Source organism: Akebia trifoliata, chromosome 8 (genome assembly GCF_017979445.1).
Source record: "Akebia trifoliata isolate Shusen 1 chromosome 8, ASM1797944v1, whole genome shotgun sequence".
In the NCBI taxonomy this organism is placed as follows: domain Eukaryota; kingdom Viridiplantae; phylum Streptophyta; class Magnoliopsida; order Ranunculales; family Lardizabalaceae; genus Akebia; species Akebia trifoliata.
Window position 1 is genome coordinate 11256519 of NC_141382.1, and position 22285 is coordinate 11278803.

At 34.5% G+C, this 22285-nt stretch overlaps 3 protein-coding genes and 1 long non-coding RNA gene across 7 annotated transcripts; 1 reads left to right on the plus strand and 3 right to left on the minus strand.

Annotated features, from left to right (window-relative positions):
- Positions 1-325: 325 nt before the first annotated feature.
- LOC147396098 (kinetochore protein NDC80 homolog) lies at positions 326-2022 on the minus strand. Of its 2 annotated transcripts, XM_086451416.1 has the most exons (3): positions 1886-2022; positions 964-1071; positions 326-797 (listed from the first exon to the last, which is right to left on the minus strand). In XM_086451416.1, the coding sequence occupies exons 2-3, from the start codon at positions 982-984 to the stop codon at positions 567-569; spliced, it is 252 nt and encodes an 83-aa protein (XP_086307542.1). In that variant the 5' UTR covers positions 985-1071; positions 1886-2022; the 3' UTR covers positions 326-566. The 2 variants fall into 2 exon arrangements, with proteins under 2 accessions (XP_086307542.1, XP_086307541.1); XM_086451415.1 differs by lacking the exon at positions 1886-2022 and having other exon boundaries at positions 327-797; positions 964-1266.
- A 23-nt stretch (positions 2023-2045) lies between these two features.
- On the minus strand, positions 2046-5475 carry LOC147396099 (uncharacterized). The gene is made up of 3 exons (XR_015180721.1): positions 5039-5475; positions 4215-4569; positions 2046-2182 (listed from the first exon to the last, which is right to left on the minus strand). It is a non-coding gene; the product is annotated as an uncharacterized LOC147396099 (long non-coding RNA).
- Positions 5476-9549: 4074 nt separating this feature from the next.
- On the plus strand, positions 9550-10098 carry LOC147396100 (uncharacterized). The gene has a single exon (XM_086449792.1). It carries the CDS (start codon positions 9550-9552, stop codon positions 10096-10098), a length of 549 nt encoding a protein of 182 aa, XP_086305918.1.
- Positions 10099-10889: 791 nt separating this feature from the next.
- LOC147396101 (CTP synthase family protein) lies at positions 10890-21454 on the minus strand. Of its 3 annotated transcripts, XM_086449903.1 has the most exons (23): positions 21167-21452; positions 19067-19146; positions 18725-18811; positions 18568-18618; positions 18257-18374; positions 18078-18134; positions 16637-16701; positions 16426-16509; positions 15955-16005; positions 15786-15848; positions 15653-15699; positions 15373-15442; positions 15222-15284; positions 14467-14556; positions 14331-14369; positions 13293-13442; positions 13102-13179; positions 12915-13000; positions 12209-12257; positions 11990-12070; positions 11787-11880; positions 11198-11310; positions 10890-11027 (listed from the first exon to the last, which is right to left on the minus strand). In XM_086449903.1, the coding sequence occupies exons 1-22, from the start codon at positions 21282-21284 to the stop codon at positions 11246-11248; spliced, it is 1686 nt and encodes a 561-aa protein (XP_086306029.1). In that variant the 5' UTR covers positions 21285-21452; the 3' UTR covers positions 10890-11027; positions 11198-11245. The 3 variants fall into 3 exon arrangements, 2 of the variants coding, with proteins under 2 accessions (XP_086306029.1, XP_086306028.1); XM_086449902.1 differs by having other exon boundaries at positions 10890-11310; XR_015180368.1 differs by lacking the exons at positions 10890-11027; positions 11198-11310; positions 11787-11880 and having other exon boundaries at positions 13268-13442; positions 21167-21454.
- Between the last annotated feature and the right edge of the window lie 831 nt (positions 21455-22285).

Below are 22285 nucleotides of genomic sequence, written 5' to 3' on the forward strand. Positions count from 1 at the left end.
TTAAAATCCGCTGCTATACGTTTTTTTTTTTTTTAATTATTATATATCCTTCAAAAATAATATAAAAAGACGGAATTTGTATCCACTACTGTAATTTTTTTTCATATATATATATATATACATATACATTTAACCTGTGTCCTCCAACCTGTACAGATTGAAAACTTTAAAATAAATAATATAAGAGAGCTGTTATTGCCACACTAACTTTTATTAATCCCACACTAATACATAAATAAATCACCAAAGAACTGCACATGTTTATAGTAAGAAAATGTTTATAGTAAAAGAATAAGAATAGTAAGAAAATGTTTCAAGACAAGAGTCTTAACAAAAGATGTAATTGACGAAATAAACAATGCAGTCCTAAAGACTTATATAAGGCACTTGTGAAACATAATTTTAGTGAAGGTTGAGGACTCTAAAAATGTGTGAGAAAGGATTATATAAGGTCTGGCTACTTACATCATCATCAAATGTTGGATATCTACCTGACTGGATGTGAAAACTCTCTACTTAAGATGGCATAAAAAGGCACAAATGGGCTAGTGGGTGTGTGTTGAAACTCACTTGCTTACACTAGAATGCATACCAAACTCAGCTGGTAAGGAGCTCTCGTAAGCATTTGCAACAGCTCCGGCTGTTCCAGACAAATCCTTCTTCATTTGCGAAATTGTTGATTCCATGTACTCTTTGTACTTTGAGATTGAATCAACCAAAGAAAGGAGCTCACGCGCACACATCTGGGTTTCTTCATCCGTTTGCTTGATCACATCTTGCAACTTTGCATCAGAGATCTGCACATAAACTTTTGGATTAATCAGTAAACCCATTCTATCATTCCCAGTAATGCTGCTTTCAAAATAGTAAATCAGGAAAAACAAACTTGAATATATCGATCCAAATAATGTAATTAAACATACTTAACAGTCATTAGAATCCCTTTAAAATTACATATTTTACCTGACCAAAACCTGCATTCATGAAAGCATTAACAAAGGTTGCTGCTAAGTTCTGCCTTGCTGAATCAACACTTGCACCAGCACTTGCTCGGCCATCAATCAAATGCCCCTAAGAAAACAAAATGTAAATAAATCATGCAAAAAATTAAGTTTAAAGCACAGACTGACACAAGCTTCAAAGGTTCATTGACTAGCAAAACAAGTACTTGGATGTGGAATGTAGATCTACCATCCCAAAAAAGGCACTCTACAAAACCAATATTATTAAGTGCATCTTGCTCTTGGGGTTCATATATACAAATGAATGTGTTTCTGGTTATAAAAAAAATTTTAATTTTGACATTTAGCCACAGAATTATGGGAGATTTTCTCAAATTTTGGCAATTGGAAAGTCAATTAGCTAATTAGATTGGTCCTGTTACAAGATGTTATGTTAACTTGCGAGCCTAGCCGAATTCTTTCCACTCATCTAGGCCTGATGTTTCTCTATTCGTATATTTGTCAAGGAATGTTTTCATCTCGATATGTGTCTATCTACATGCACATTGACCCACACATGCACCCACACTCGCCAACACTGGGCCCTCTTCTGCACAGAAACATACTCAATCTCCTCCGTATCTTTTCTAGTAGAGATTCCAAAAAATGCTCCCATATAATCATAAATCCATTACTCCGAATCTAAAAGTGAAGGATGATATTAAGAATATAGTTAGTATTTAAAAAGTGTTTGCAAACTTCTATAGTTTGGTACTTTAGTTACTACAAAAGTTTATTAGTCTTTATTAGGAGAAATGTCCTACATTTAAACCAAATGAACAAAGTCAATAAGAACATGAAGAAAATCCAACCAACCCATGAAACTGTCCTACATTTTGAAATAGTTATCTTTGACATTTGGGAAGTGTAATTGGGCAGCATACCTAATGTCTGATTCATCTGAATGCATGAAGGTCTTCTTTTGCTCCTTATCAATTTTGCAACAATGACTCTACAATTGCAACTAGATTTAGTGTGCGACGAAAAAAACCAACTAGAACTGAAAATTGAGAGATGTAATGGGAAATGTATTGGGTGGAGGGTGATTAGATCAGGTTTGGATCTACTAGTGCTTGCCTCCCTTTGTTGGCCGAGATCCAAATGACCACGACCTCCATAAGAAGTGCGAGACCTAAAGCATCTCGACACAATCCTCATCCAAGGAAAAACCTATATGAAGCCTGGAAAAGGAAAATTTAGTTTTATAAAAATGAATATACAAGAACGACAAGGAAAAATAGAATTATGCTTAGCCATGTACAAACAAAAATAACAATGATTGATAAATAATAAGTGGGGGCGGAGCAAGGATTTTGCTCATGTGAGAGCAACCAAGAGTAGAAAAGAAACGATATATTATATATAGTTACTGGGTAATTAACCCCCGCAAATGTTTGCAACAATTTCCTATCTTGATTCTCTTACTTTTTTCATGTCTTATCCTTTAAATAGCAGTCTCTCAAACTGTGTAATCATGCTGTTGAGTGTTAATTGTAAAATAAAGTGTGAAAGCCAAATTATGTGAGATGATGGATAATTCAAACTGTGTGTAGTCAAGCTGCTGAGTGTTAATTATAAAATAAAGTGTGAAGGAAAAATTATGTAATACGATGGATAATTCCAAGCAAATAACGTCTGAACATATCTATAGATCCAAATGGAGAAAGAGAAAGCAAAGACACAAATAAGTGAATACTTGGAATGTTTGACTCTGTCTAGGAAAGCTAACCAAGATATATCACCATCCCGCAATATCATGGACAAGCTAGAGTTTCTACTGGGAATAACAATTGCCAATGGAGATTCAGCATCAATTTTCAATCAATAACCAATCCATCTAAAAAGGTATCAACCTCTCCCTCGCCCCCACCAATTTCTGAACTTGGTTGAGAGCAGCCCACAGTCTGACACATTGTCTTGAAGCAACATTACAACAAACTGACTGTGCAAAGATGACAATGCTATTGGTTAAGATGACAATTCCATTTATTTGAGAGATAGAAGTAGCTAAAAGGTGAACCAAATCACCAGCACATTTAAGAACTATAATGATATCATGAAACCAAATTAATGTGATTCTCAATAGCAGATAACTTAATGTCTTTGTTGCATAGGTAGTGCAAAATAAAATTTGAATTTATTGGGAGACATGAATTGTAGCACTATCGTATGGAAACTATTCCTTAAATGATTATCTTTATATTATCATTTTGGTACCATTTGTGCTGAAATTTAGGTAGTATGTTTCGAGAAATTGACAAGATCATGTAAACTGCAAAACAAGAACATATCCAAGCAACCAAAGTATTTTGTATTATATCACCAACTTACATCAACATCTCTAGCTTTCACGTTCTTTGGTTTTACCAAATTAGAATTCTGAATCTCAACTGCGAACTACAACTTAAAGATGCAAATCAAATGAGGATTCCACATACTATGATTTAATTATAACACTAAACATTCAGAAAAATGAAAAGCCACGACATAAAATTCAGCCAATAAAATAATAAGGAATTAGCGTATGCTAAAAACATATATTTCTTTCTTTCCCTCTTCAAGAAAGTCGAGGGAACACCCATAGATCCTGCCTCATTCCTGTAGTAATGTTGTGAGTTCAATACTTATCGAAAAAAACAAAAAAGTTGTAAGTTTAAGTACGCTATCTTTTTCTTTTTCTTTTTTCTTCTTAAGTATGCTATCTAGCTCTGCACAAAGACTTCATATATTTTTAGTGGAAGAAGTGCCTACTAGTTTATGGTTTAGATGCTGTCAGTTTTGGATCTTTGAAGACAGAATTGCTGAATTGCTGAATCTAACAATCTAAACCTACTCGTGTTCAAATTCATATCATGTTTTAAATATCATTTTCTTCTTACAACTTCTATTTTTATTTCTTTTGTTTTTTTATAGGTGAAGATGTATTATACTAAGAGAACAAAAAAAGGGAAACACCTCTAGTTACAAAAGCATATAGCTACAAATGATGTACAAAAAAACTACAAAGTCTAGAGGGCTATGAAGGCACCTAAAAGAACATTTCCCACGTAAAATACCAACTCCTCACAAGGAAAACCTTTTTAGGAACCATATCTCGTTTTTCTAAACAAAAGTTCAAGATTTTTTACAAAAAGATACTATTAGGCTATGTTTGGTAACACGTAGATACCATATGTTATAGGAATGGGACACCCCTTTGGAGTAAGAAATTACTTTAACTTTCTCCATGTAAAACTTTGGAGTTACGATTTTCCTTTGATGGGCCCATATTGCTCCGTTAGAAGTCAGAATGCCCTGTCCAAACAAAGGACCACGCTCCTTCTGTAGAGTTGAAGGTTTTCCTAAATCCAAAGACGTGTAAAGAGGCTGATTCCTTCACCACATCAGGGGTGCTGACATACAATAGTTGTATGTTGTTGCTTCCTCCACCAATAGTTGACATGCAAACACAGCGGAAGAATCTGGTTATTATATTTACAGTAATCCGTTTCGTGGAGATGTTGTTGCTTCCTCCTATAAACTTTTGGAAAGAATTCCTTCAAGAAGTCATCCATGGAAGTCACTCCACCTGAATCAATGTGGAAATTTTTTAATTCTCTTTGAATTCTTAAGTGAATGTTGGAACATTATTAGATTGTAAAATTACTTATCTCAAAGTCTAACTTCAACCAATATATATATATATATAAATGGAATTCTTGTGTGATTTGTGGAACAATATTAGATTGTATAGTATGAACCATTACTGATCTAAAATTCTGACTCACAGATTTTTTTTTTCTTCATAAAATTGGGGAAAAAAAACACAAAATTTGCAGAGAAAAATAAATGAATAAATGGAATCCTTATGTGATTATTGAAACATTATTAGATTTTAAAAGATGAACCTTGTTACTGACCTAAAACTCTAACTAATTGCACCAAAAAACAAAAAACAAAAAACATTAAATTTGAAAAATACATCAGATTTACACACAGAAGAATTATAAATCAAAGAGGGATTAAATGCTTACATCTTGATAGAACAGATGATTTACCTGATTTCAAATAGGATTTTGATGAAAATGGTGGATCAGAAGAAGATTAGAGTATTTTTTAGGGCTCTTCTGTAGAGGATCCTCACTCGCTCCTCCTGAGTAGCTCCTCGCTGTGTAACGAGATCAAGATGGGAGAAATAAAATTGAAATACCTGATTTCAAATAGGATTTTGAAATCGAAGATGAGAGATTGTTAGGGTTTTGTGAGGATCAAAAATGAGCTTCGTTAGGGTTTGAAATCGAAGATGGTGAGCGATTGGAGATGGGAGAAATCGATCTAAAACAAAAAAAACTTAGAGAAATCGAAGATGACATAATTGAAGGTGAAAATTTCTCTCAAGCTTTAGGGCTCGTTTTGTTTTGTTCGTTCCTGTTGGAATGTGAGATTAAAATGGTTTTCACTCGATCTTCCTCGTCTAAAATCAGTTTGGAGAAACGGCTTGTAATAGCGAAATGAGAGAGAAGAAAAATCGCGGGCTTCCTCTTCGTCAAATTTTTTTTAAATATTTTTTTACCGACGGCTTTTCTTATCCGCTGCACATAAAAATTGTTTTTTCCCCATTGCATACGTCCTATGGGGGCGGAAAAAGGATCCGCTGCAAATAAATTGGATAGAAAAAATTTTTTTTCCCAATGCACACGTCCTATAGGGGCGGATAAAAGATTACGCTGCAAATAAATTGGATGAAAAAAAAAAATTTCCCAATGCATATGTCCTATAGGGGCGGAAAACGGATCCGCTGCAAAAAAATTGGATGGAAATTTTTTTTTTCCAACGCATAGGTCCTATAGGGGCTGATAAAAGGATCCACTGCAAAAATATATGTGCAATTTTTTTTCTAGTCCCTATAGCGGCGGATAAATTAATCCGCTGCTATATTCAATCTCACTAAAATAAAATATTTTATATTTAAAAAAATTCATTCTGTAGCGGCAGAAATAATAATCCGCCGTTATATTCAATTTAAAATAAATTGATGAAGAACAACTCATTAACATAACTTTTTATACTAAAAAAATAAAAAATAAAAATTGATTTTTTAGTGGCGGATAAATTAATCCGCTGTTATATTCAATTTTCACTAAATATTTAAAAATTCATTTCATAGTGGCGGATATGGTAATCCGCCGCTATATTCAATTTAAAATAAATTGATAAAGAACAACACATTAATTGAACTTTTTCTATTTAAAAAAAATTGATTTTTTACTGGCGGATTTTCCAATCCGCTGCTATATTCAATTAAAAAAAAATTTATAAACGAAACTCACTAAACCAAATTTTTTATATAAAAGAAAATTGGGTTTTGAAGCGGCGGATAAACTGTTCCGCTGCTATAGGAATTCAATATACGTTTTGCGGGAGTATCTATTGTGGCGGATAGAATTATCCGCTGCAATATATATATATATAAAGGCGGATAAAATGATCCGCTGTTATAAAACGCCGCAATAGGTCAAAAATGTTGTAGTGAGAACTAATGCAATCAACCTCAAGTTGACCTTGATTGGTTTAGATTAGTTAAAAACTTTTCAAATTTTAATCCAAAAAAAATGAATCAAATAGTCTCCAATAGACTTGTCAAAATGGAGCTATATATGCTTAGTCCTTGGGATACAATAATTATACACTTGAGGAAAATCAATGATTATCTACAAACACCTTGTTGATGGCAATGTGGTAGGAAGTCAGTGTAGCATATGGCTAAAAGAAACCTAGAATTAAAAAAAATATATATTCATTAATGTCAATACAGAAGATGCCCATTTTGGTATTAAAAAAAAAAAATTAATACCAAAATAGATGCATGGCTCTTTTGATAAATATTTTCAAAACAGGTTGAACCTGTAATTTTGGTAAAATATGCTAGAAAAAACAATTATGGGGTTATTTGTACGTGAGACACATTCTATGGGAATCATGTAAATTAAGATGTTATGGAAGTTGTATAAATAAATAAATATATTAGTGGGAGTATTGTATTCGTGTTCATATGTTGAGTCTTCATAAAAAGACTTTAAAAATATACATCAAATGTCTAATTTACCAATAAATCATATAATAATAATAATAATAATTAATTGTTATCAAAACATAGCCTACGCGCCCCATACACGTTTTTGAACAATAATTAGGCAACACAAAATACAAGAAACATCTCTCTCTCTCTCTCTCTCTCTCTCTCTCTCTCTCTCTCCCAAAAAACAAAAAACAAAAAAACAAACTATCAAATGTTTTGGGGTGATTTAAACATGTAACCCTCCACGTTGAGGTGGATATTTGAGATACCTCTGTCTTTCCAAATTGCTGGCATACTCCTTGACCTTGTTCTACTATGAAAGACTTGACAAGAATCGCATAAACAGCCTTGTATTCAGCCTCCAGTAAAAATACCTTGATTTTTCTCTTGTGAATAATTTACCTTCAACGTCTAGGGAATTATTTTTTTCTCTTACCTTCAGCTTTAAGATTCTATTATCGCCTTCAGTATTTAAACATAAGCAACGAGATGGGATTTTCTAGAGGTAAAAAATGATGGATTTTTTAGTAGAAAAATCTTGGGTTTTGTGAGTGTGTAATTATGTTCGATGACATGGACCAATAAGATATTTCCAAGTATCTATTAAGGTAAAAGAAGGTTGAGTTAGGAAAGGTAATTGCCTCACCCTTAAAAGGCAATAGTCACACTAACAGATGAGAGGTTTAATTGAGATATTCACGTGTCAACTCAATTGATTTTTTGAAGGAACTCGGCCGACTGACATGTGGTGGAATTCTTAAACACTCAATTGGACACAATCAAGGAGTGGTTAGTTAAAGGGAAATTACAACAATTATAAGAGAGTTAAAGTGATCACAACAGGAGATTTTTAGTGATCTTAAGATACTAATTGTATGCCCAGATCAATTAATTGTAAGTGCTTCTTATCATAAAGAATTCTAATACATCATGTAATGAAGGAGATAAGCATGGAAAGATATTGATTGAAGATAATGAATATTTGCAAGATTTTCACAGAAAATGTTACTAATTAAATAAGGACCTTAGAAGTCTATAAATAGGAGGTTCATCACATGAGTGAAGGATTTTTTTTACTCAAACCTTCTTTATTCTTGCTAACTTGATAGTCGGTGGATCTTGATCTAGGAAACGTTCCCAAATTTGAGCTTTTTTTTTCAAGAATCAAAAAGGAGATAATTATTGAGCTTCGAGTCTAGGGTTAAAGTAATCCTTTTTTTTAACCTGCAGTTTTCTACGAGAGATTGAAGATGAGGTTTAATTACAGTTTCAAATCTCATCCAAAACTGAGATGATTCACGTCGAGTCATCTCTTTATCATTGCACAACGAGACGGTTAGTCCATATGATTCGTCTCACACATTGTTGACAACTTGGACTATATTTCATATGAAAAAATCCTACAATTATATGCATATATATATATATATATATATATATATATATATATATATATATATAAAATTAAACTAAGCTTGGCCACGAACGAGATGAGATGTCGAACCAATATTTGAATCCATGGGTAGAGTAGGGGTTAAAAATAATTAATTCTAGAGGTTCAAGAGCTACAAGATTGCATATTTTTGGAAAGAAAGATGAAGGGGCTAGAGAATGGAATCGATGGCATATTGGTCATTTTCTGTTTATCTACTAGAGTAGAACGAGGTCAAGGGGTGTTGTTATCCACTTGAAAAAGAGGTGGAGGTATCTCAAATATTCAGCAAAAAATGGAGGGGTATGCCTAAATCAGCAAATGTTTACTACATGAAAGTCCAAAGTCTTCGTGCCTTATGTGCTGTTTTATATTTAGAGAGCGAACGGCGACAGCTACATTTTACCAAGAAAATCAAATAACCAACCAATCATCTTTGAATCTCCTGAATTCTAGTCTGAGTGGGCCCGCTCTTATCAATTTTAATATGACCAAAATACCCCTATTTCTCTATTGTATTTAAGTGGGGTATTTGTGTAATTTAGGGTACCTATCTGATAGACTGTAATTATAGTCATGGTAAAAACAATTTACTAAAAGAATTAATCACATTATATTACGATAATCATCTCATATCTCATTTGTTTTATTAGTTTTGATGGATGAGAAATATAGTCAAGGGTACAGAACTGTTGATCTTTTCTTTGGGTATCCCAAAGAAAAAGATCTATGGTTTTGTACCCTTATCACGTCAGCCAAGTATATACCGAGTGAAAAAAAAAAATTAGTCAGGAAATCACGACTTATATAAAACTATGTTAGGGACACAATACCCTCTCTGTGAAAAGAAAACGTGTCTTCACGGGGTCCACCGCCCACGTCTCTCTCTCTCCGCGTATCAAACACCATATAAATATAGCCGTTAACTTTCCCTACTTCTCCATCAAACAAACACCACAATCTCTTTCACAACCCAATAGATAGAGCTTCAAATTATATTTCTTCCACCTTCCAATATTAGTAGCTTTGAATCTACTATTACAACAACCCAATCAAAAATGTCAAAGACGAAATCCATTTTTGCCCGGCGATCATGGAATCTTCTACGACTAGGCTTATTATGGGCAAGGAAAGGAGGTGCCTTTAAACGAGGACTAATGATGGAACTTCGGCTCCTACCCAACTACATTCGAAGCCTCCGCAATACTAACAACCACAATTCCATCCATTATAGAGAGAAGGAATTCTCCTTTGATGAAACGCCGTTATTCCAATTCAAAATGCACCGACCCACTTCAATGAGATTCCAAATGCCTAATCTCCCATGTATAAAACCTCGGGTTGATTTTGATTTTGATTCTAATGATGATTATGTTGATTATAATACCAAAGAAGGTAGAAAAGGGTTCTTGAGAGGAGGAGATGACAGAGAAGAAGATTATGGTTGTGGGGATGATGTGTTAAATACTGAAATTGCCTCATTGGAAGATGAAGGAATTGATTGTAAGGCGGAGGAGTTCATTGCAAAGTTTTACGAGCAGATGAAGTTGCAAAGACAGATTTCTTATCTACAATACACTGAGATGATCGATAGTGGAACGAGTTGATAAGACAATTTGAAGAATGTCTTTCAATTCATGTTTTGTTTCTCTTCTTTTTATCTTTCTGTTATTTTTCATTCATTCTTGTGTATGAGATAGACATTGCGGCGTTGTTGTAAGTACTGAAAGCTTCTGTGTTCAAGCTTTCTTCGAGTGTTTACGAGTTCTAAAATAAATCGTTCCTTCACCTTGATTCAACAAATTCAACCCCATGTTCAGATGGGATTTTACCACTATTTTCTTTTTTCTTTTTTACCTTTTATCAAAACCTTAATGATGGAACAATTTTTTTCATTGTGAGTGTGTGAATCAGAGAGAGACCAAGTCATGTAAAATCCGAACTTACTAAGAACATCTGATGAAATGGTGTAGTGCTTGGATACTACAGATCTATCTATATCTAAATAACTGGATTTCTTGGAAGGAAAGTAAATTTGGCTAATTTTGATCAGAGAGAAATAATTGGATCTCATGGAAAGGAAGTGAATTTGGTTAATTTTGGTCACAGCAATAATGTTTTCCCATCCTAGTTTTGAACAACATAGCACATACAGCGGAGACAGTAATGCTTTTGGTTCAAACCTGATTCGAAGTTTTATGATGAGTTGTAAAGTTGTGGTTCCAAGGCTGATGTGATTCGATGCTGAAGCTTAAAAAATAATTATTTTACTAGATACGTATTTGTCAAACACTTAGATTTTTTTTTTTCTTGGAAGTGGGTTTTAAGCTTTAAATAATCAAGCAAACATTGATGTGTTCTAATCCAATGTACCCATAAGAGTCGTAATAAAGAGGAATTACAGTAATTCAGTTCAGCAAGGAGTATATATCATTCATGTAAGAGTAGTTCAACATTGCACCACCTTATTGATATCCATATCAAGAGCCATTAGCCTCATCATAAGTCCACCAATGTAGAGCTTCGATGTGTTATTCTACACATTAAGGTATGTAGCATAAGTGCAGATACAAAGAAAAAAATTGTTTATCTGCGAATAGTTGTTGGGAGATTCATAACAGCACGTGAAGTACGCACACTTGACTTCACAAGCTTCTAGCACATTCTCTGAACAATGATAGATATTTGTAGCCTAACAAAATTTACCTTGTAAAGAATGATATATAGGCCATTGAGAAGATAGTAAATTCCATGCTAGGTACCATTCTGATGCTTGTTAAGATATCCTTCCAACTGACCCACTGCTGCCAATATAAGCCCTACAATTGCAACAATGACCCTTAAAAATAGAGATTTTAAACGTCTGGTTTGTGAATGTTTCCAATTGTACAGAATGCTTAAAATTTACTCACAATTTCTTCCAAAGAAGAGTAGGGGATGCATTTACTCAAAATTCAAATAAAAAGGAACATTGAATGCTTAAAATTTACTCACAATTGTACAGAATGCTTAAAATTTACTCACAATTTCTTCCAAAGAAGAGTAGGGGATGCATTTAAAATAAAGATGAATGAAAGCCCTATATCCTAACATGTCCAAATATATGGATGGTGATATTAAGGAAATCTTTGAAATTGGTTTTTTTAAAGGGTATATTAAAATTTCATTAATGTAAATAATGATGTAAAAAATATTTGAAGTATATTAATTCCTGGTGCATCAAGGCTGGTTTTGGATTTATATATCTTTATGACATTGAAAATTTGGTATGTGTGCTTGCTGCAACAAATTGTACCTAGAAATAGAGCAGAAGGCCGCCCAGGTCGTGATTTGAACTCTGGATGAAATTGCACTCCCACATAGAATGGATGAGTTGGAAGCTCTAATATCTGCATAGTGAAGATATGACAGAGTTACATTTCTATTATACATGCATGCAAGCACAAGCACGCACGAGTATACACACACACAAACTTGTTCATATTGAGCATATTATACCTCCATTCGTTTTCCACTTTCATCTGTCCCAACAAATTTTAGGCCAGCTTCTTCAAGCCTATCGATAACCTCTGGATTCACCTACACCATACAGCTTTCATTATTAAAATGTAGATAACACCGTAGTATAGACAATCCTGTGCCTTGGGGCTTGGAATATAATTCATTATAATGAAAGAAGATGTTTAAATATCATGCCACTTAAGTTTCAGGACTAACCTCATAACGATGCCGATGGCGCTCATCCACATAATCCGAAAAATGGTATCTAAAATTTAACCAAAAAAAAAAAAAAAAATCACTCTTTTATATATATATATATATATATATATATATAGCATGTAAATTGGACGACAGGAATATGTTTTACATAAACAACAATAAAAACTATAATAAAAAAATAAAAAATAAAAAAATCTTAGGTACCCATGGGTCCAAGGACCATATAATAGTTTTATAAATTGAATCATAGAAGTAAATCTAAGGTACAGTGGGTCAGAGGATGATCGTCAACAGCAGCACCACAGCATACATGCCAGGTGATGAGACCCATTATTCCCACATAAGAGCTCTCTTAGTCGAAGTTAACCCAGCTGGATGATCCTAACCATCTATAATATAAACTTTTTATTCTAGATGTACACCATATTTTTTCAAATCCTCCGATAGAATTTGACAGATTGGACGGTTATGTCATCCACCACATCCACTGATATGCCCACTTGTAGAGAGGGCTAATCCACCAAAACCCAACTTGTATGTTATTAAGATCAGATGTAAAACATATTCATACAAATTCCTAACAAACAGAAAAGAAAGCATCTTCGAGAAAAATTGAATTGTTCTAGGTTCTCTAATTTGAATTAATTGGTATATTTTTTAGAATTTATAGATTAAAAATAAATGTAACAGATCTGTCACGTACAGCTTCGATGTAACACAATCACGAGTCTGTAAGAATGTCCTTCGAGATCCCAGTCTCATTGTATTTCCCATATGTGTTCTCGAGCCCTGCAAGCCAATTTTAAGTAATGAAGAAAAAGATTGCGCAAAGGGTATTTGGTTGATTAATAGCCCTGTTGTTCTCTGAGATTATTCAGGTTACAAAATACCTCTGGCATGAAAACTATAACACGGTTTTGTGTGTTGGGTGTAAACTCTTCGCTGTTTGCTCTTTCCATACCCAAAACCTGACCAAGTTCCAGCACCAACATGGATAACAAAATGATAAATGTTAAATGAAAATACACTAAAATGGCATATAGAACTGAAAATTACTTGAGATAAAAGGAACACTACAGACAGATCTAGCAAACTCAATCACGGATATCTGCAATCCCAAGCAAATCCCAAGATAGGGAATACGATTTTCTCTGGCATAATTTGCTGCTAATATCATTCCCTCCACACCACGATCACCAAATCCACCAGGAACCAAGACACATGCTGCATTCTGCAAATATTGATTAATTGTCAAGAAAAAATTCAGATAGCGATGACCTATACAAACCCCATATTATCGATTATTTTCTTTCTAGAAATCTTACTACAAGATTCTTCGCAATAGCATAAATATAGAAAATCACACAAATTTAAAATTAAAAAAAAAAAAAAAAAACCTGCTGATAAATATCACCAAATCTATAACACCTCAAAGTTACCAAAAGCAGGTCATGGTGACCCTTATATAAATTTGTCAGCTTGAATTGGATTAAAGGCACAGAATGTATTAAACACCATCGCCATATATCAATAAAATGTTTTCTATGGTTAGCACCATGGAACAAGCGGGAGTTGGATTAAAATTTACAGCCCCAGTTAGAAGGAATATGTAAGTTGAAGGTTCTAAACGAGCGTAAGGAAGACCTAAAAGACAATGGATTGAGCTAGTGAAAGGGAATGTGAACACACTTTCAATAACTAAAGATGTAGCTTTGAACAGAATTGAAAGGAGGAACAAGATTCATTTTGCTGACCACAAACCTTTGGGATAAGGCTTCGCATACAAAGCGAAGCCCAACATGACGGCAACTCCCATAATATGAAATTGCTTCAACACCATCTTTGTGGTTTGACACTTTTATATTTTCTTAATTCTCAATTGTGTAACCAATAGATACCTCATGTTTTGATTATTGAAGCCATATGACATAATTTAGATACAAGGAAGAGCTGGCATATTATTAGTGCGATTGTAACTTTCTTTGACATGTCGGTGTGCAAATTACAATGGTATTGGCTGACATATATGAGCCAACCTCATTTGAAGAAAATATGATGATTTCCACAAGCAAGAAAATAACAGCAATGTAAAAAAAAAAAATCCAAAAGTAAAGCATACCCTTAAAGTCTCCCATGCAGCAGCATGAGCTTTTGGTGCCTGTATGAATAACACTATTCTTAGGTAATGGCATACTCATCTATACTGACATAATCTGAAATCTGAACCCACGACACAACTTCTAGTAATCATATACCGATTTCGCAGTGTCATCTTCAAGGTCAGAAGCTGCAATCCAGTCAACTGATGGCTTCAAAGAACATGCAATGCATGCATGAAGGAGAGCCTGCCATGTACCAAAGCACAATGATGACAAGTAGTTAACTTAATTTAACCATATTAAACTTACAGTATCTAAAACCCTTACCATTCTTTATAGTAGATGTAAAAGAGGAATGACTACTTAGAAAAGATATGACAAGCAATCTTCTAGCATGGAAAGAAGAAAATAAAGGTCCCAGTCAAGAAAGTCCACCCATGTGTACCCTTGACTTCCTCTAAGAATCAATTGTAAACTTTGGGGCTATTTTGGAATGGATATAAAGCATGCAAATCTTCCAAAGTACAAGAATAATTCATTGCAAAGTGCCACCTTTGTGGGAATAAAGGTCCACAGCCCAAACAGTCATTAACTCGATCAAACTGTTTAGAACATCGACACTGGCCTTTCTAAAAAATATTGTGTATGTGATATTTTACTTGGTTTCTATTTAGTTCCCAAAAGCAATTAGATTGACACGGGCAAATTGAATTTATATTAACACCCCATATCATATTAGGGCCTTTAATTTTTACCCCAAATGTTTGGAATAAGGCTTTGCTGATGATTTGATGATTGGCAAAGAAAAGTTTGGATTAGGAAATCACTGTAGAAAATCACAGAAATAATGAGGATACTTGTCTCCGTTACTCACACACAAACCAATTGTGGGGTTAAGGCTATCATCATACCTTTACTACAGACAAATATGAATCTGTTAGGCCAACATACTTCCCAACCAATGCAATCCTGACCTGCACAAAATAAGGCATCTTTAATCCGTATTACTCCCAGGAGAGAAATACTTTAAAGTGCAGAACATTACATGCCGTCAATACTAACAGAATTGGTGAGATTATCAAAAGTCTCTGCTCTGTCAGTCCATTCTTGCAAATCAGGAGTTTTGGCAATGCTGAAACAAAACGTCCATAACCAGTCAGTTAACATGTTTAACCACGCTGCACCCAGTATCTTGTTTTCAAGATACTGGCACTTTTAAGATTTAAAGACTCAAATCACTCAATCATGTTATATTGGCACCATTGTGATGGTTATGAGGAACCTGACTCCAAAATTTAAAGCTTTGACATCAAAGAAGACGAATAGAAATATGAAAACTTACCTGAAGGAGTTTAGCTGATTTAGAATAGCATAATGAGCATTTTGGTTCTGGAATTAAGTTTGCTGGTCAGAAGCTTGGGTGAAGAACATGTAAACAAGCTTCAAGGGACTAAAAAGTATATTATTGAACTCACCCGAAGTAAAAGAGGAACGTGCCAAATGTTGGGAACATCATGGATATTGAGAATATTACCAATCTAAGAAACAAAAGGGAAAACAAAAACAAAAACAAATCCACAATTGTAAGAAGAAGAAAAAATTCATTTCAAAGTCATAAAGAAAAATTCACCATCAAACACTCACCGGCACATGACAAAACTGTGAAAGTTTCTCCTTTGTATTTTCCAATAAAGGCTGAAAAAGAAACAGCCAAAATATATATGTATCTTCTTTAAACTTTCAACATCTGGGGAAGTAACGATTAGAAATCGGAAGCAGACCAATAAATGTTAAGTAATGGTTAAGATTTTAAAGAACACTACAGAACAATCTGCATTCAAAGCAACCCATATGGATAAGGGAAAATTTGGGAACCAGTTGTCAACCAACAGCAAGAGTTGGGAACAAATAACTAGAGATCTGGTTTCAGTGTAAAACCAGGCTAACAGAGGAACAAAATGAGACATTTGAGTTGCACTGACTGGTTTAAGCACCGGGTGCAACTAAACACCAATCATTCGACAGATCTGACATCAGATTTCTAGGCCAAAGATATCGAGTTCCTTTCAATATCTTATCTGTGTACAGGTAGATACAAGGGAAAAAAAAAAGTACCTGAGCCGAGCGACATGCTAATAGATGAGGAGTCAAACCTAATGCCCTCAATTCCCGCACACTATGTTGTGTTGGCTTGGTTTTCTACATAAAGAGAAACACAAAATGGAGAAACTTATATTCCAAGAAGAAAGTAAACTCAGGAAACAAAACACAAAAAAATTCGTAAAATTAAATCATTTTAAACTAAGATGAAAACATGGATATTTACTTGCTCACCAACCACACCCAACACTGGTATAAGGCTAACATGAATGAGACAGAAGTTGTCCTGGCCTGAAAAGGAAATTAAAATAAAAAATGAGTAAAGAATATTACGTATGACGTAAATTCGTTGAAACAGGCACATAAATACAGAAGAAATGCCATGGCCTCTCCCAACTTTTGAATCTTTCTTTGTAACTCTCTCTCTCTCAACCCATTGTTAAAAAAGCACACCTCAAAGCAAGTTGCCCAAGTTTTACCTTGAGGCCTAATCTGGAGTAAATAAGGTTTAAGCCCTCATCGAATGATAGCAAAAGCTTCAATCGTGCAAAATAAAATAGTCATCCAAATTTCTTCCAAAGAAATTTTACTTCTCACCTCAATCATAACTAATATAAAAATGACCGAAAAGAATATGACTTAATTCATCATCCAGCTCTTTTTTTAGAGGATTTTCACAACCCAACGTGAACGCTAAAAAAAACCCACAACCCATCTCTTTTGCCCCAGTTTTCTCATTTTGGAACATTTGTTAACTGTGCTATCACTTCTCATCCAACTTTGATTTAATCACATCCTACAAATTTGCAGTGCTTGAAAAATACACAAAAAGTCAAAGAAGTATCCAGCATTTTGAGTTAAGTACTTGTAAAACGAAAAAAAAATTCCCCCTTCACAAGTACATTCAAAATCTAAGTAGTTATAAGGTATGGATTATGGTTGATTAGATTATAGAACTAAAATGTTTTTGGATTATTGTTGATTCATGATTGGTCATTAACTTGCCAACTTGGTTATCTTAAATGTTTGAGTTTGAGTACTTTTGATTATCTTATTCTTAATCAAATAAATATACTTAAATACTTTTTAATCGATCCATACTGATAATGCCGTAACATATTAAGTGCTTGACTATCCATCAAGGTAAGTTAACGTGCAAAAAAAAAAAGCTAACAATTTTCTTTTCTTGTTCTTTCATTTCAATGGTTTACTCAATTTTAAATAGCTTTTATGTTTCCAGTTATTGAGCGTTTTGGAATTGAGTTCTATGTAAAAAAATCACCATAAAAACAATGTTCGAAAGGTTTGGAAAATTTAGTTTATTAGGTGTGCCCACATGAAAATCACACTGATCAGATATATTCTTTTCTTGGGCACTTTTTTTCACAGAATTGAGGCTTAGAGGGAAATCACATTGACCAGATATTCTCAGAGAGCCCAAAAAAAATGGCCTAAAATTCGAAGAGAGAAAAAATAGTTTATCAGGTTCGACCATGCAATTCAAAGGTAGGCCCACCGAGTGGTTCAAATAGACCTACATACGCACAATACGCACAATATGATAGCATGAACTATAGTATTAAGAAATAGGGAGACCGAGATTCCTACTACAATGACAAACTATAAAACTGTGCTTCTAGGAAGATCCGAAAACAATGAAATCTTACCAACTGAAAATGACAATTGTCGTAAAGCCTCAATGAATGGCATCGATTCAATGTCACCTAGTACAAAAAATAATGAAATCGCTTATAACGGATGGGAGAAAGCACATATCAACTAACTTTCATTTTTGCAACACCACACACACAATAGAATAGCTCTTTTTTATCAATATAGCTCATACCTACAGTGCCACCCAACTCTATCACACAAATATCTGCCGGGCCCTCTTTTCCATCAACCGGAATCAGAGACACAGATTCTATCCAGTTCCTAATGGCATCTGTAATGTGCGGAACCACCTACAATTCACTCAAATATGTTCATTACAAGATTATCATTTTGACATTGTGATCAGAATCATTTGTATAGTTCTTTTTACATGACAAATAATAAAGGGTTTTGTTAACGTGTGCCCTAAGGGCACATGTTAACAAGACCCAATATTTTTTTTAACAAAACCCACAAATAGCAGATCAGTGTCTATAATAGCACCTGGACAGTCTTCCCAAGATAATCGCCCTTTCTTTCTTTCTCGAGGACAGACTAAAGCCATATAAAACAAAGTGTCTTGAGGAAATTCATAGAATATTTATGATGTAGTTGTAGAAAGAATAGTAGAATAGTGTTCATAAGGAAGAAATTTAGTCACCTGATATATCTTTCCAGTGGTTATGTTGTTGTCTCTAGTAAGAGTCACATCCAAAAAGCGTTCATAATTTCCCAAATCCAAATCAACCTTTTTAAGAAGCAAAACAGGTACAAAATTGATGAAACCCAAGATTTTTGAATCCCGAAACATACATGAAATACATAAAGGGATAGCATTGTTAGATTGGAAAAAAGTTTGTTTTTTAGAGATTGAATCCACAGTAGAACAGATGCAAAGCATAGAGATAAACATGTAGATTGCATTATTTCAATTAACAATAACCCACGTCTTGAAGAGTGATCCCTAGTTTAATTAAAAGATGGATGAAAGAAGAAAGCAAACCTCGCCACCATCGTCCAAAACGAATACCTCCCCATGTTCAAATGGAGACATTGTACCAGCATCCATGTTCAAGTAAGGATCTGTACTTATAAACAGACAAACAAAAGTGAGAAACAGTGGAAAAAAATTGAATCACTTCAGACCTTTATATAAGCTAAAACTCGATCAGATTAAAATACAGGGAACCCAGAGACAATATCACATTCAATATTGTGATATTCAATGTTTTGTATTGATCAAATTCAAAAGACAATAATTGGTCAATGTTTCATATCAAATTCAAGAGACAATATCACAATATCACATTAGGTATCAGTTTTGTTATGATGATCCTTAGGTTAAAACTTAAACTTTCCACTCCATTAACGCCTAGGTATTTTTGGAGCATTGGTTTGGGTCTTAACATTTGATATCAAAGCCAACCCCATGTCTAGGGTTCGAGTCATGGGGAGACAATTATGGGGAGAAAAAACGGGGGTTCCTATATAGTATGGGATACGGAAGGGGTTGTAATGGAAGGGGGGGTTCCTCTACTGTATGGGTTATGGAAGGGGTTCTGAAGAAAAAAGAAAATATAAGGCTCGCCATAGTATGGGATGTTGAAAGGGTCTTTCACAGTGGGCCACCATGATTAGTCCAGGAAGAGAAAGGGATACCTGGTACTTGGAAAGAGAACCAAAGAGCTGGGGAGGGCTCGCCATAAAGTGGGCCAACGAGGGTGTTGAAGTGTGGAGGTATATATTTTTTTTTTTTGATAAGTGAAGTGTGGAGGTATATGTTATAATTCCTAGGTTAAAACTTAAACTTTCCACTCCATTAATGCCTAGGTATTTTTGGAGCATTGGTTTGGGCCTTAACATTTATCATATCAATTGAATGTTTTGGTTAATTAAAAAACTAATACAGCATTGGTCAATACAAACTGATATCTTCCAATACATACACGATACAGTCCCAAAACATTCAATTGTTTTGGGGTTAATGTTTCGTATCGATCTTGCTCGATACCAATACGTATGGGCTGATACATTCTGATATTTTAAACCATGTTTGTACCTATGTAAGAAGAAATCGATAGACAGAAAGCCGCAGGTACCCACGACCCCACATACACACAGAGGAACTTCGCATCCAAAACATCAAAACTGATAAAATCAATAATTGGTTGAGGAATGGTACGTACTCACCCCACCCCTGGCAGCATACACGTACCAACATCCATAATCCCACATGATTAGGCCCAGGTCCATGATACAGACATTCAAATTCAGATGATAGTTGGAGAGTACAGTTTCATATGACAGTTAGAGAATTCAAATTCAAATTGAAGCTCAGATCATCTTCAACCACTCTTGACAAACTACTATTGGTGGTTATCAAAAGGAGTTATTTCAAATGATTCTCATCCACACATTTCTAACTCCTCATTTAGTTATAGATTGGAAGATTCAGACAGAAAAGGCAGGAAGAAAAGAAGTCAGTAACAAGAGGTTATCCACCCTCGAAATGGACTATCAATCCAACATCTTATCCTTCATCCCTTCTTATTTTTCTTTGTAATTTTTCTGACTGGATTATTGCTATAATCTGATTTCTCAGTCTAGAAAGTTGTCAATGATTGTTCTACCAACGTTATCTTGCTGTTTTGTGAATAAATAAAGTGTTAAATTGCCGATTCCGACTTAGAATAGTAACAAGGAAGTTTAAATTTAACCGAAACCCATCAACATAATTAATAGAACAGTGAGGAAACTGATGATTCCAAATAAAAATTCAATATTTCCATGTGAAATCTATAAACCTAGACGAGTCCGACTAGCCTTACTGAGTTGGAAAGGATTTCACTTATATGGCAAAACGACCCTTAATAAGGCTTAAAATCTTTACTAAGTAAGTAAAATGTTTCTCAACCTAGACCAGTCAAACAGGGGAAGAACAGAGATCGTGCCAGAGAAAAATAGCATTTTACGCCAAACTAAAAAGACCCACATCATGAACACTAAATCAACAGCAAAAATCAAAACCCATAGAAAAATTTTTACTAAAACAGAGTAAAAAAAAAAAACTCATCAAGACAAGAACCCATGAGGCCAACCAAACCTATTTTGATGGAGGTGACACGAAGACCACATGCCTCGAGAACAACACCGATGCTGCTCGCTGTGACGCCTTTTCCAAGCCCACTAACCACTCCTCCCGTCACCACTACGTACTTCATCCTCTCTCTCTCTCTCTCTCTCTCTCTCTCGGTTTTTTGCAGACAGTGTTGTGTTTACATTAATGCCTGAGCGGCAAATTCATGGAAGAAGTAGAACACACCACGTTTGGTTGCTGGTAGCCAGTTGCCGGTTGCCTCGAATATGTCAACTCTGTTCTTCACCTCACAAGTGTATATATAGGGTACCAAATGAATAGACCTAAACAAAGGTCTGTCATCTCATTACACACTTGGTATAAAATCTAATGTGTGGTGGACCAACTCAATAATAACTTCAATCATCATCATCAACATCATCAGTCAAGAGTGGGCCACTATCCAAAATATATATATATGAAAATGCACAGCACCCAACCTTTACCCAACAATTTGCCCAATATGTTTTGTCCTACATGGGTTACAAGTTTTGGAATAGGTTGATTTTTGGTGACGATGATCTTTAAAATGAATTAATTTTTGGTGAGGATGATCTTCTAACCCCATGTTTACAAGTTGAAAAATCGTGAACCATCCATTTTTTGTAAATCATTTATGATGGGGTTAAAAATTTTGGAATGGGCTGATTTTTGGTAGAGATTATCCTCACCAAAAATTAGCATATTCTAAAACTTCTAACCCATGTAGGACAAAGCATGTTAGGCAAATTGTTGGGTAAATGGTTGAGTGTCAAACAGGACCCATATATATATATATATATAGGGAGCGGTTCAACGGCCCTAAAATTTACCAAACATTGTGCCAACATTTTTCAAAACATGGGTTAGAAGCTTTGGAATGAGCTGATTTTTTGTGAGTATGATCTCTACGGTGAAGAGATCATCCTCTCCAAAAATCAGCTCATTTTGAAATTTCTAACCCTAGTTTACAAATTGAAGAATCGTGGACCGTCCAATTTTTGTTAATCACTTTTGATGGGGTTAGAGGTTTTGGAATAGGCTGATTTTTTATGAGGATGATCTCCTCATCATAGAGATCATCCTCACAAAAAATCAGCTCATTAC